Source organism: Microtus oregoni, unplaced genomic scaffold, assembly GCF_018167655.1.
Source record: "Microtus oregoni isolate MIOR12 unplaced genomic scaffold, Mior012 000027F_ref0000203, whole genome shotgun sequence".
In the NCBI taxonomy this organism is placed as follows: Eukaryota; Metazoa; Chordata; class Mammalia; order Rodentia; family Cricetidae; genus Microtus; species Microtus oregoni.
In genome coordinates, this window is record NW_024543086.1 from 15,578,791 (window position 1) to 15,593,524 (window position 14,734).

The 14,734-nt window shown below is 42.3% G+C and overlaps 1 protein-coding gene across 6 annotated transcripts in view; it reads right to left on the reverse strand.

The window, feature by feature from the left end:
- Positions 1–14,734, reverse strand: part of Fbxw11 (F-box and WD repeat domain containing 11) — a 103,987-nt gene that overhangs the window by 34,654 nt on the left and 54,599 nt on the right. For 3 of the 6 annotated variants that reach the window (XM_041675994.1, XM_041675992.1, XM_041675996.1), the window contains one exon: positions 2,097–2,159. The exons of the other annotated variants lie outside the window; for them this stretch is intronic. In XM_041675994.1, coding sequence (XP_041531928.1) covers positions 2,097–2,159 — 63 coding nt within the window. The remainder of the gene's footprint in view (positions 1–2,096; positions 2,160–14,734) is intronic. 6 annotated transcript variants of the gene reach the window in all.

A 14,734-nucleotide genomic window follows, 5' to 3' on the forward strand; every position in this document is an offset into this window, starting at 1 on the left:
TCACATCAGGGGTTTGTTTTGTTCTGTTCTATTTTGTTTTTCAAGGCCGGGTTTCTCTGTGTAGCCTTGGCTGTCCTGGAACTCGTTCTGTAGACCAGACTGGCTGCAAACTCAAAGATCCACCTGCCTCTGCCTCGAGAGTGCTGGGCTTAAAGGTATGCACCACCAACACCCAACCACATCAATGCTTTTGTTATACACTTGCCCAGTCATTTGTCCATTGTTCCTCTGATGCCTGTCTACTCATATATACTAATAGGATATTCAGACCTGTAGAGATAAATTACAAATGTTCATTAATTCCATTATAAACTTGTTTCCAATATCTTATGTGGAATGAAGAGTTTTTATTACTGGTATGTTCCCTAATTAAACTAGACTAAACTCATTGAAGAAAGACAGCTTCTAAATATTCAATGGAAACTTCTGGCCTTCCTTGACCCCCCCCCCCCAAAACAAACAAACAAACAAACAAAAACTTTTCAGCTTTGTATCTCAAGTAAGTTTTTGTGTCTATATTTAGAGTTAAGGTCTGAAAGCATTTATCTTCCACTTAATTTACTTTAACCATTCATCTCCAACTAACTCTCCAGGCCATCTCCAATCCGGGGAGCAAGAATAATTCAATTGTTAATTCACCTGTTACCACCAGAGGGCAGCATTGAACAGGCATTTAAAAGTTTTGCTTGTTGAAAGACATTCCCATCTAACCTACTCGAGATGTCTGTTATTTTAAGCATAGCAGTTATCATAATGTTATAACAGGAAAAAATATAAGTGACTGCCTAACTGCAAGCAATTGGTAATGCAAATTACAGCACGCCATCTACACGGAACGGTTACAGTGTGGCCACTACAATTCCGCTTTAAGTAAAGTAAGGCTGCACTAAGGAGAGACAGCTTTTGAACGATGGGAAGGAACAAAGGAAGCTGCGTTTTACAGTGTTATGAACGCGATCATCTGTGGAAAGGGGAGCACACTAAGAACAAGGTTGCGTGTGTGTAGGATGCCAACTGTGGAGTCCTACAGACTTCATGTGCCCTTTCCTTCTCTACTCAACATCTAGGTGACCATTTCCCAGAACATCTGCTTTCACTACAGCTCAAACACAATTATGGCAACAGCCTGCATTTGTCTTGCTTCCTAACTCACACAGTATTTTCACACCTATTTTCTCATTTGATAGGCAAAAGGATTGTTGTTTCATTTACCATCGGGTTTCCTACCGAGTAACTGACTAGAGACAGATGAAGAAACCTGGATGCTAAAGACTTGGGAGTCACTGCAAACTGAAGGTCAACAGTGAAGAGAACTATGGCCATGCAGATGTGGAAGAAGGTCAAGCATGTTCCCTTTACACTTGATGCTCAAATAAACACAAACAGGATACATACACATTCTCAGCTTTTCCTTCCAGCTCCCTGGTGGACTCAGACAAACCGTGCTGGCATTATTTTACCTTGTTTCACTTCCTTTTAAATTTGTGTGTATATTATTCTAGCTAACTAACCTACCTCTGTAGTTTCTAACTAAAGAGCCCAGGTAACTTTTTGTTTTGCTTTGTTGTTTGTTCTATACATGCCTTTGCTCATGTCCTCACAAGAAAATGTTCATCAGAATCCTTAGTAAAAACATAAAGGTCTGCATGTCCCCAGACTCCCACCACAAATCCTGGGAGGTTGGAAGAAAAAAGAAGAGATCCACAAGAGACTGAAATGAAAGAAAAAGTACCCTACAGGAAGAGCAGAGTAGGGGTGGGGGAGGGGTGCGAACCGAAAAAAGCAGCCCTTCTGACCGGTTTGCCCTTGGCTCTAAACTAAAAGCTTCCACCATTCCCGGGTGGAGAATTTCCACGTGGTCTATCTTGAGCCAAAGAGCCAGTATTTTAGGATACTGCCCTTCTGGAATCTTTCAGAAAACTCCAAAGTTATTTACTACTAGTAAGGACCTTTCCCTGAGGAAAGGATGGGCAAGTAGGTGGCTTCTGAATCTAGCAACCCTGCCTGCACAAAGCAGAGGCTGGGCCCTGGTCTCAGTGAGGACACGAGCATGGGCAGAGTTTATCTACAGTAATCTGCTAGCTTATCATGCCTACCTGCCAAAGAGCACTTTTCTTTGGGGACTCATCTTCATTTTGATCTTCCATAACTGAAGTGTTCTAAAGGGGGAAAAACAGGTTATTTGAATTATGCCGAGTTCTACAAGACCTAAGTGACTACAAGACATAAACTTTGAGATCTCAAACTAGAGTAGATGAACGCAAACTCTGGTTTATGGCTAACATATGTCATTCTGGGTCAAGCTATTCAGCTTTCATAAATCAACAGTAAGCATACAGTCTTCACTAATGGAGGCTGGGCATGACTGGGAACCAGCTCAGTTGTGGGGTAGGGTTGAGGTACACCTTCATCGTCATCATTTTTGGCTTTGTGGCAGGAAATTTAGTGCCTCACAAGTTCCCAATGGTTGCATGCAATGTCTCCTGGAATGCTACTGTTTAGTAATGCATTCCATCCACTAGAATTACAAGTGACAAGGCCCTCCAAGTACCCTCTCCCCCTCCCTCCATAGCTCCATAGCATACAGGGGTGCCCCAATGTTCTCCCTCAAAAGGATGCTGTTAGTCACTAACAATCTGGCTTGCCTTCCTTCAGAACACATTTTTCCCCATTTATGTATTTACTACACAAAGAAGCACTGTGTAATTATCCCTTTTGGTGACCTAGTGGCTCAACAGATGCCCATTAATTGGAGATTATACATGATTGGGTTTTCTCTCTTGAAGTTCCTACCTAACGCTAAATGGAGCCTTAATGAGAAGGGGAAGTGGGAGGGTTGTGTTAAAAGGAGGGACAGCTCACAAGCGGCCTGGGGCTAGCTTTCCAAGGTTCCTTCCCAAACCTAGGACTCTTAAGATAGGAGCACTTAACTACTTAACTACTGTTTTCTGGAAGGTTCATTATAGATCTATTAACGTTACCAACATTATGAGATCTGTTTACATCTTCAGGTGTGAGCTTCTTTCTCAGACGCTCCTTACTTTTCCCTTTATCTCTTAAGTCCTGAAATGTTTGGGCGATGCCCACAGAGTAACTGCCCAACAGATCAATGGGAAACCCCCAACAGTCAACTGGAGTCGCCACTGAGCAAGAATCCCTGCTTTCTACCTTAGTGGCACAGTAGGAGAGCCAAAGTAAGTTAGAATGTTGACGTGGTCACTCAGTGTGGAAGCCTTGGAAAGGAAAGTCATTCATCACACAGAGCCCCAGGATACAGTGAGAGCACCAGTGCTGTTCTGATGATGAAGCTCCACCTTCATCACCCCCCTTCCCAGCGCTGAGGCTGCTGGTTTCCCAAGGTTACCTTAAAGTGTGTTTACAGCTTCAGTAACCTGGGCAGTAGAATGACTAGGGAGGGAGAATGTCAAGGCCAGTGACAAGAGAAAGAGGGTAGGGAGAGGAAGGGGCAGGCAGTCCATCCCCAGTAGCAATAGAGGACAATCCTGAAGCAGAAGGAGAACAAATGCTGTGCTTATGAAGGTCTCTCCACGTCACTGTGGTTCACGGCTGCCTGAAACAGCCTTGGAGACGGCAAAATGAGAATGTGACTCAGTACCTCATCCCTGAGTATTACAAAGTGATAGATAGGTCATGGCAGCAGACAGGAATGGCAAGGAGATGCCAGGCAACGGGACAAGGCAGAGGCAGGGGATCTCTATGAGCTCAAAGTCAGCATGGTCTACAGAGTGAGTTTCCAGCATAGACAGGGCTAAGCAGAGAAGCGCTGTCTCGAAAAAAACAAACAAAAAGGCAAGGAGACAGAAGCATGGTTGGAAGCACAAGAAGAACATGGAGCAGATGGGAAGTGGAAGAGAGCCAGGCTCCTCATAATTCATAAGGCCTGTATATATTCTAAGCTTAAACTTTCTGGAATTCAGTGTCTTGGTTCCTTACTGCCTGAGTATGGCAGTTACAAAGAGTGGTTCTGACCTAAGCAGATTTGAATGAATTGGCTCCCACAGGCCCATAGACAATAGCACTATTAAGAGGTGTGGCCTTGTTGGAGGTTTCAAAAGCTCAAGTCAGACCTAGTGGCTGACATCACCTGCTGAAAGCAGATCAAGATGCAGAACTCTCAGCACTGGGGTTGGAGAGAAGGCCCAGAGGTTAAGAGCACTGGCTGCTCTTCCAGAAATCCGGAGTTCAATTCCCAGTACCCACATGGTAGTGGCTCACAATCATCTGTAATGAGGTCTGGCGCCCTCCTCTGGTGTGCAGGCATACATGCAGACAGAACACTGTATACAGAATAAATAAATCTTAAAAAGAAAAAAAAAAAAAGAACTCTCAGCTCCTTCTCCAGCACCATGTCTGCCTGCACACCACCGCCATGTTCCACTATGATGATAATGGACTAAACTTCTGAACTGTAAATTAAATGTTTTCCTTTATAAGAGTTGCTGTGGTCATGGTGTCTCTTCAGAGCAATCAAACCCTAACTAAGACACACCATGATGTTTTTCTTCAATGAAGGAAGAAGCAAACCCTTCAGGAGTTCTGCAGACTACACTAGTTAACAGCCATCATTACAGCAAGAAATTTTAATTCATCTATTTCAAATAGGGAAAACATTATTAGTACAGCTGAGAAGAAGACAGCTCTTCTGAAGAAATGCCAACGATTCTCTTCAGGCTGGACTACCGAGGCTAACCGATTACACTTCAATAATAAGTTTCCCCTCCTACATATTTCTCTTGCAGATTTCTCAGCTTTCTCTTACAGATTCTTGAGAAAAGCAACCAACAGAGGACAGCACTCAAGCTAGGCTGATGAGACTGGGTTTCATGACCTTTCCCCTCTACAGCTCAAACTCAGGCTCTTGTTTTGCTAGGAAGCACCTGAGCACTGGACCACAGTCCCAGTGAATCACTTCCAAACAGTATTTAATCCTACAAGGCATGAGAGATGCTGAGAGAAAACAGGACCTGGGCTCTAAGTTTGAGAAAGGCTGCCTATGCACATGAACACACACAATCACTTGTTTGAGCACATTCCAGTAAGCAACCAGACTACCATACAATCTGTAAGGCATTCTAATGCTAAGTCAAACCAAGTCTGTTTCGTGCTGCTTCCCTCAAGCTAGTTAGAGCCGAGCAGCCCCCAGGAGCAAGAGCTCAGCATGTATCCACAACACTGGACTGACTATGCAGGAGTCCTAGTCTTCCCACTTCAACATACAGCTCTGGTGCAAAGAAAAGGGCCTCCCCAACAACCACAAGCAGAAGCACTTCTCCAATCTGCTGTGTGGGGTAAGTGACGACGGCAACCATGGGAACTTCTCTTAAGAGAGCCTTTTGTGGGCTGGAGAGATGGATCAGCGATTGGGAGCCCTGGTTGATCTTCTAAGAACTCAGGTTCAATTCCCAGTGCCCACGTGGCAGCTAATAACTATTGTGACTCCAAGATTTGACACCCTCAAACAGACAGACACACAACAGTACACATAAAGTAAAAATAAAATTTAAAAAAAAAAAAGAGAGAAGTTGCTAGTGCCATGCAGGCACAACAGGCACCTCCCCACATACACAAACACTTTTTTGTTTCACTGAGTTTTACTTCTTAAAAGCAACAGGCAAGCACCCACAGGTTCAGGATTCAGGTGGAATCAAGGTTAGTTACATCCAAATCTCAGGTGAAAGCACGGGCTCAGCCAATCTGAGAGGTTGAACACCCGCCTGGCTCCCTCATCTGCCTGTTTGTAATCACTTCTTGTCTTTTGCATGTATCTCCCAGTAGCACAATATGCAAATAAGCAAACATTTAGACCCTCCTATTCTGAACCCACAATCAAACAATCCACTCAGGAATACAGCAGCTAGACTCTGGGGCGGTTGGTCTGGGAACTACTGGTATTTAGGAACAAAAAATTTCTTTTTTTTTCTTTTATGGCAGCTGCATTATAGAAATTAAGAGGCATCCCAGGCCTCTACCTGTGCCTGAAGCATGGCAATGTAACCATCAAAATTGTCTCCAGATTGCCACTTGTTCAGAGAAGGGGAGGGCAAAATCACCCTGCCACTTAAAAGGCACTGCCCTAGGAGTGTGTGCTGTGCACTGGCCTTCAGGAAACACTGCAGCTCCTCTGCTCGGCCCCAGGGACAGCATGTGAGGGTCTTCACATACAGCTTGACTGCAGCACTGCCCTAGCTCTTTGTGGAGCGTGAGGAGATTACAGACACCTCTCTGGGCTAAGTCCTGCTTACCACCATCCAATCAGTTACTTGAGAATCTAATAACAAGAGTTCTCACTAAAGGCCATGTGCTCTAACAAAACTTTTGTAAGTTCTTTGAGTAATTCTGATTTGTGTCTGTTTAAACCTCATTGCTATGGCAAAATGGTGTGGCTATGTGGCAACGGGAACCTAAGGAAAGATGCCTAATACCACCACAATGTACCCAACCCAACATGCAAGACTCCGCCAAATGCCACTAGAATCTAATTGTTGGTATCTTCTGCAAATAATATTCAATTACATTAAAAACGACATCACACACCCTATCCAACAGTTCTTCCAAGGGTAGTAATAACAACAGTTGCCATTTTTAAAATTATACCTGTGCAAGTGCCATGCCCACATGTGGAAGGCAGAGTGCAATCTGCAGCGGGTTCTCTCCCTCGATCTACCACGTAGGTCCCAGAAATCAATCAGCTCATCAAGCTTTTTTGTTTTTGTTTTTGTTTTTTTAATGGGTTTTACCCATTAAACCATTGCTCTGGCCAAAAACATTACCATTTAATGACTTCCCAAAACAGTCAGGCCTTGAAACTTTTAAAACTTTATATGAATTGCCTCTATTCCTTACAATAACCCTATATGACAGTACATAAATTCTATTCTACCAATGGAGAGAACCATGACTCAGAAATATTACACATTCTGCCTGATGTAACATATCAGTAAGTGTCAGCCTCTTTCTACATGCATGAGTGCCCCTCAGCAACAGGCCACACACAGCTGCTAAAGCTGGAGGAAGATCCCAATCTTGTTTGGAAGACACCTTTTCTTCCAAAGGTGGAAACTCCTGGCACTGAGGATATGGCCTTCAGAAACACCATTCTTCACAGGACCCCTGTGGAAGGGCTGCAAATCCACCTTCCTGTGAGGCCAAGACAAGAAGACACTGAGTCTGAAGCCAGCTGAGACTACAGGGTGAGTTCTGAAGCCACCATAGACAATGCAGCCAGACCACATGTCTCCAAACTACAGGTAAAAAGAGGACGGGTACATCTGGGTGGTAGAGTGCTTGCCTGGCATGCACAGGTCCTGGGTTCCAGTCTCAGAGCAAACCTACCCAGTATTCCAAGCATTAATCAAGAAGTATAAATTCTCATCCTGAGGAAGAAACATTGGCTTGATAGTTGGATCTCTATTAAATGTATCCAATCAAAGATAAGAGAATTTTTAAAATTCCATTTTTTAAAAAAAAAAGCTAATTTTTAAAAATGTCTTAGATACTTGCAATAGTCTGTGACAAAGGCTCAGCAGCAGCAGCCACCTTCTCTACCATGACTCTGCTGACCCTTCTCCCAGACTGGAATGGAGAAAGGCACAGGAGCTGTAAAGCAAGTATGTGATTTTCTGCAGTCATGACAAACATCACTACAGGTCTGCTCCCAATACCTCCTCTCCATTTTCATTCAGCTTGCAGATGAGCAGTGAAGTTTCTTTGCTGATAAGTGCAACCAACCAACACAGAAGATATTTCACTTCAAAAATTCCCTAATGTGAGAATCATCTAAAAGAAACATTTATTATTTTTAAAAACTGCATATTCTGCAGTAAGCATGAGGTTAAGAACCATTAAGACATTCTACTTTCAATAAACTTTCCATACAAAAATAAGTCTCTTGTGTGCTTTTCCAGCTGCTGGCTGAAGCTCACCAGTCAATTTGATGGGCTGCAACCAGCATTTTTAAAATTGAAGAAGAAAAGAGGGGAAGAAGGAACAGCAGCAGGAAGAGGAGGAGCAGCAGGAGGAGCAGGAGGAGCAGGAGGAACACGAGGAGGAGACAATGACCTTAGGCACTCACTTAACCCACAGAGTAAAGCATAAATTCACAGAAAAGGCTCTGGGGGCAGTGGGTGGGCGTGGTGTGTGGGAAAATCCAAATTTCAAGCAAGCCAACACAGTCATTGCAAGCAGCATGACAACTAACCAAAACTCCTGAATGACACCGACTTTCTATGTCTCTGGAAAGCAGAGGTCACAAAGGGGAAGAAATGTGCTTTTATATACTGAGTAAAATTTCAGAAAGAACACCAAAATGTTATTCATAGTTATTAATGTGGTTTTCAAGACATTTCTCTACCTTCTTTGTCCAGGTTCTGTGTGCTCTGAGACAGGCTGAGGGTCAGGCACAGGTGCTGCGCCCCACCACACCCAACTCTCACTGGCCCTCCCTAGTGAGTAGTGATGTCACTTCTGCCCGGAATCCCAGGATAGTAACTTCCCTGAGCCTGGCTTCCTCTGCTTGACTACTTATCACTGAAATCCTTAAATACAACAGCAGTTTGTTCATTTTGTTTCTAAATACTATCCACTGAAGATGTAGCTCAAAAGCATAGTGCTTGCCTGCATGATGCTCTGTATTCATCCCCCCACCCCCAAACCACTCATGAAAGCAGTTACTTCCACCCCAGCTTTTCCTTTGTTCTTCCTTAGTGTCTGGGGATGACCTAGGGCCTCTCAGTGCCAGTGAGCCATGCACTTCTGGGCCACATCACAACCCTCCCAGCCCACTTCCAGCATTTATAAATAACTATCATATCTTCTGGTGTGCACATGTGCAATACCAGGGTCTATTTACAAGTCAACGGAGTCACGGCAGTATATTGGCAATCCCCCAAAGTGTGTGCCTAGCTACGGCTTCATAAGGGTCTTGTTTTCATAGTATTTCTTATTCCCTAGCCTATTCCTACAGTACCACTGATTTTCCAGCCATAAGATGATATACAGTTCCCTTTCTAGCTTAATGTAATTTAAAAATATGTGAAATAAGTAAAAGACCAACTAATTACAGTATGTAGATACACAGCTGTCTCTCAGTATTCATGCAGGCCTCATCTTGGGAACATCCCAGACACCAAAATGGAAGGATTGGGAACCTCCCAGACACCAAAATGGAAGGACAATTGCAGTGTTTGCTCTTAAACTACTTACATGCTCTTCAAGTCACCTCTAGACTCCTCACAATCCTGCCCATGAAATGCTGTGTGAAGAGAAGCCATCACACTGTACTGTTCACTGGATAATCACAGCAGGAAAAATATGTTCACAAACCGATACAGACACAGTGGGGGGATTTTCCTTTTGTTTCTTTTTAGTATTCTTAATCTGAAGTTGACTCTCAGTGCAGGTAAACATCTGTTTACCACAAATTGTGAAGACAAGTCCAACTATTACATATTGGTGAGACTTTTTTTAAAGATTTATTTTTATTGTATGAGTGTTTGCCTACATGTATGTATGTGCACCATGTGCATGTCTGATTCAGAGACCGGAAGAGGATACTGGAAGCCCTGGAACTGCTGCTGTAGACAGCTGTAAGCTGCCATGTGGGTATTGAGAACTGAACCTGGGGCCTCCACAAGAGTAGCATGTATACTTAACCACTAAGCCCTGGAGATACTAATTTAACAATGAAAAGGGTCTGGGCCACACTGAATGGAGATCTCATCATGCAAATACAATAAATAGATGGAAGGAAGAAGGAGGGAAGGGGAAGGGGAGAGAAAGAGGGAGGGGGAGGGAAAGAGGGAGGGAGGGAGGGAGGGAGTTAAAGTCATTGTAAAAGAAAATAAAAAGCACACCTACCAGTGAAATCTGCCAAAGCTAGAAATATCACAGCACATCACAATCAGTACTTACAACATTACTGCTCAACTATAGATTATATCATGATGGTTACATTTACTATGTGATAGCTACCACTTGCTAAGTAACAAAAACTGGAGAGAAAAAAAGAAAACAAAAACAAACAAAAAGCTCACCTTAAAAAAGAAAGAGATAGGCCGGGCCTGCACACTTTTAATTCCAGCTCTCAGGAGGGAGAGGCAAATGGTTTTCTATGAGTTCAAGGCCAGCCTGCCTGGCCCACAGAACAAGTTCTAGGATCGCCAGAACTACATAAAAACCCTGTCTCAAAAACAACAAAAAACACAAAAGAATAAAGAGATAATGGATTCAACACAATGGTAGTCAAAGTACCATTAGGTTTCTCCGGGCAAGCCTCCCCCCCCCCCCCCGCCCTCCCTGCCCCCCTCCCCCCCCCGCCCTCCCTGCCCCCCTCCCCCACCATTTCCCACCACAGACACATTCAGCTGATTTAGAAGTTCAGAGAAATATAAAGGACCCCGGAGAATCAAAGCAATCTAACAAACTAAGCTAGGGGATCCACACCATAGAATACCAAGAACTAGTATATAATATAAAGGACATTTCCACAGGCAGACGTGTACACAAATGATTTATGGAAGGACACCACATATTAAATTTACCTGACTAAACACTGTTGACCCTTAGGTACAGTAGGAAGAGAATGGACTTTTTAGTTAAGACACCATAGCAATGTTAAAAATATCCTAAGCCTTCTCTCAAACAAACTAATCTACACCAGAGATCTAAATGTAAACAATAAATAATAAAGCTATTATTATTTATCTACAAAACATTCTTAGGATCTTGGGATGGACAAATTTTCTTGAACAGAACACATTATTTATTGTTATGATAAATGTGATCATTTGTACTATAGTTAAATAACTCCATCCATTGAAAACATTGCATGTATGGTGTGCACATGTGTGTGGACATGAGTGGAGACCAGGGGTCAATGTCAACTGTCTTCCATGATCCCCAGCTAATTTATTTTTGAGACAGACATTCTCTGAATCTGGAGCTTCTGGGTTCAGTGAGGCTGGCCGGCCAGGGTGTATTTCATTTCATAAATGGATGAGCAAGCTGACTTTGATTCTCTAATTTCCCAAGTATTTTCCTATGAGCATCCTTTATCAACAGTCACTTCCCACTCTTCACATTTCCTGCCCTGTGACCAGAGAGGACCTTCTTCCTGACAGTCACTCAGCTTCTAGGAATAGTCATGAAGCCAGCTTTAAGGTTCTTCAAAAAGGGCAATGACACCAGAAGAAAACTTTTGAATATGAAGAAGAAATGAAGGAATAAATGCAAAGAATAAAAAGAAAAATGATAAAAATCAAACTATACACTCGTTACTATTAACTAACAAACACAAGATGTTACTAACAGAAATTAAAGACACAAATATCTAATCGGAAGACTTAAGCTGTCAGTATCATGGCAGAGTTAATCAATGCAATCTCTGTGAAAATCCCAAGTGCTTTGGGAAGGAAAAAAAAAAATCCATCCTAAAACTTTCATGAATCTCCAACAAGACCACAAACAGAAAAAAAAAAAAAAAGGAACAAAGTTGGGTTTCAAAGAATTTTGAAATTAAAGTTTACAACAAAGCAGCAGTAATCAAAACGTGGCTCTTCATAAGGAGACAACAGAACAACCAGTTGCAACAGACATGTTCAGAATACCTAATACTCAAAACTCACCCACTATTAAAAGATGACACTTTAAATATAATTGCCTCTGATTCTAATCTGAGAGCCCCAGAAGATGCTTGGGAACCTGTACTTCATAATGGATGACCATAAGGGATGACGAAGGTAAGACTTTTAAAACATCTCTGCAATTCTAGGACCCCGGAGACAGAGGCAGGTGGATCTCTGTGAGCTCTGGCTTACCTGGTTTACAGAATGAGTTTCAGGCCAGTCAGGATATGTAATAAAACTCTATCTCAAAAAAATATTTTAAAAAATAAATATCTACCTAACATCACAATTAATGTCCCAAGATGAAATATTTCCCCATACTCAAGAACAAAGCTAGAATACTCATTCATATACCAAAACAAATTTTATTAGTCACAGCCAGTGTACCAGAGTAAGAAAACACAAAATAAAACAGCAAAAACATCGCTAACGGCATGCTTGTATAGGAGGAGAAAGATGAAAAAAGAAACACATACAAGGAAAGTAATACATAACAAATTTGTAAAGCAATTGTTGAATAGTAACACAAGACCCAGGCAGCCGGGCCGTGGTGGCGCACGCCTTTAATCCCAGCACTTGGGAGGCAGAGGCAGGTGGATCTCTGTGAGTTCGAAACCAGCCTGGTCTACAAGAGCTAGTTCCAGGACAGGCTCCAAAACTACAGAGAAACCCTGTCTCGGGAAAAAAAAAAAAAAAAAAAAAAAAAAAAGACCCAGGCACTCAGCAAAACCAGAAAGCACGGGCATCAGCAGAAAACTAAAAGAAGCATGGTACTTCCTTGCATTTCTACAGGCCATTGGCGGATCAGACATGAAATCAGAGTTTGGTGTCAGAGTGTCACAACTGACAGGGATGAAGGGTGCATAGTAAGAGGCAGCCTTTGAAAGGCAATTCTTAAGGACAAAACATAATATGAGAAGCACTTTGTGGAAGAAAGCCCTCAACTTAATAAAGAACATCTACAAGAACCCTACGGCCAATACCACACTTGTTGGAAAAAGTTAACATTTCGGCTAAAGTCAGAAAGGCCAATACTTTCAATAGTGTATTAGCATCCTGAGCTAGTGCAGACACAGGATGGGGGATGGTAACTCTCTTCCATATGACATGACTAAAACAGACGGGAAGAGGGCGCTGGAGAGAGGGCTCCGTGGTTCAAAGCACCCACGTGGTGATCCACAAATGTCTCTATCACTAGTTTTACCTGACAACCACAAGATGTTGCTAAAAGAAATTAAAGACAAACATTTAGACACCCTGCTTCCACATCACAAGACTTAAAACTGTCAGTTATCACCACAGAGTCAGAAATACAGTGCAATCTCTGTCAGAATCCCAAGTGCTTTGAGAAGAAAAGTCCACCCAAAACTTCGATGACTCTCTAACAAGACCACAAATAGGGAGAAAAATTTTGAAAAACAGGAACAAAGTTGGGTTTCCCAGGGCAATCAGATTCCAGAACATCTGATGTCCTCTTCTGGCTTCCAAGGGCACCAGGCATGCACAAACATACATGCATGCAGGAAAACATCCATACACACATTAAAAAAAAAAAAAAAGAAGGAGGGGGAGGTGGTGGCGGCAGCTGGATCTCTATGAGTTTAAGGTCAGCCTGGTCTACAGAGTGAGTTCCAGAATGGCTAGAGCGAAACAGAGAAACCCTATCTGGGGTGGAGGTGGCATGTGTTAACATCCTATACTGAATAAGCAAATATAGCAAAGATACAGACCACATACCTAAGACCAACTGATCTTGACAAAGAACAAAGCTTCTTCAACAAATGGTGCTAGAACAACCAGACAAATAAGCCAGTAACTCTAGACACAAGCCTCTCACTTTTCCCAAAATTAATTTGAATAAACAACAGGCAAAAAAAAGAAAAACTTGTTAATAAGATATTAACAAAAGCCAGAGGACAGAGAGATGGTTCAGCAAGTAAAGGTATTTGCCAGCAAGCGTGAGGACCTGAGTTCAATGCCTGGGTCGCATGTGATAGGAGTAGTTGAGTCTGCAGGTTGTCCTCTGATTTCCACATTATCAGATAGATATATAATCAATCAATCAGTGTAACTTTAAAAAATTTTTCAGAGGCCAGATGTGGTGATCTCCGTGAATTCAAGGTCAGCCTGATCTACATAGCAAGTCCCACACAGTTGGGACTACATAGAGACCCTGTCTCGATAATCAAATGAACAGATCAAGGACTATAAGTATTTCAACATTATAAATACATAAGAATAAACCTTTCTATTTTAAAGTTTTTCCCCCTCACCAGGCAGTAGCAGTGCATGCCTTTAATCCCAGCACTCAGGAGTCCAAGGCAGGAAAATCTCTTGAGTTCAAGGCCAGCCTGGTCTACAAAATGAGTTCCAGGACAGCCAGGGCTACACAGAGAAACCCTGTCTCAAAAACAAAAAAAAAAAAGCATACACACACACACCCCCCCCAAAAAGCTCAAAGATTAAACACAATACATCATGGGTAGAAACTAAGAGAAACACAAAGAGCTCTAGAATGAATGTATCTGATATACAGCACAGGGGCAGAATGCTTGCCTAGAATGCAATAAGGTCTAGACTCAATCCCCAATGACTGGGTGAAGAAGAAGAAGGAAAAAAAGAATCCTGAAATGATTCTACTACATACACTATTCTCAGTACAACACAGCTCAAGAGGACAAAATACATCAAAACTGACGAGGTGGGCAGATCTTAAAAGTAGGTATTAAACCTTGCCCTGTCTACTAAAAAGAGATTTAAAGTAATCTGCTTTCAACTGTGCCTAAAACTGACAAAGCTAACCATATGCTAAATCACAAAGAAATAAGCTCCATAAACCAGAAAGATTAGAAAATGATAGTTTGTGATTTAAAAGAACATCTTATAACTAGAAATAATTCTCATATAAGTAATTCTTCACAAACTAATGCTACAGAGCTACACAGTGTCTGTCTATAAACTGGCTGCTCTGGACTTCTCTGGTTTTTGCTTTATAACTTGCTGCTGGAAAACATAGCTCAACAGTATACAGATGTTTCCCCCAACATGTAAGTCAGCACACCTCCAAAAACAAAACAAAACAAAACAAAAAA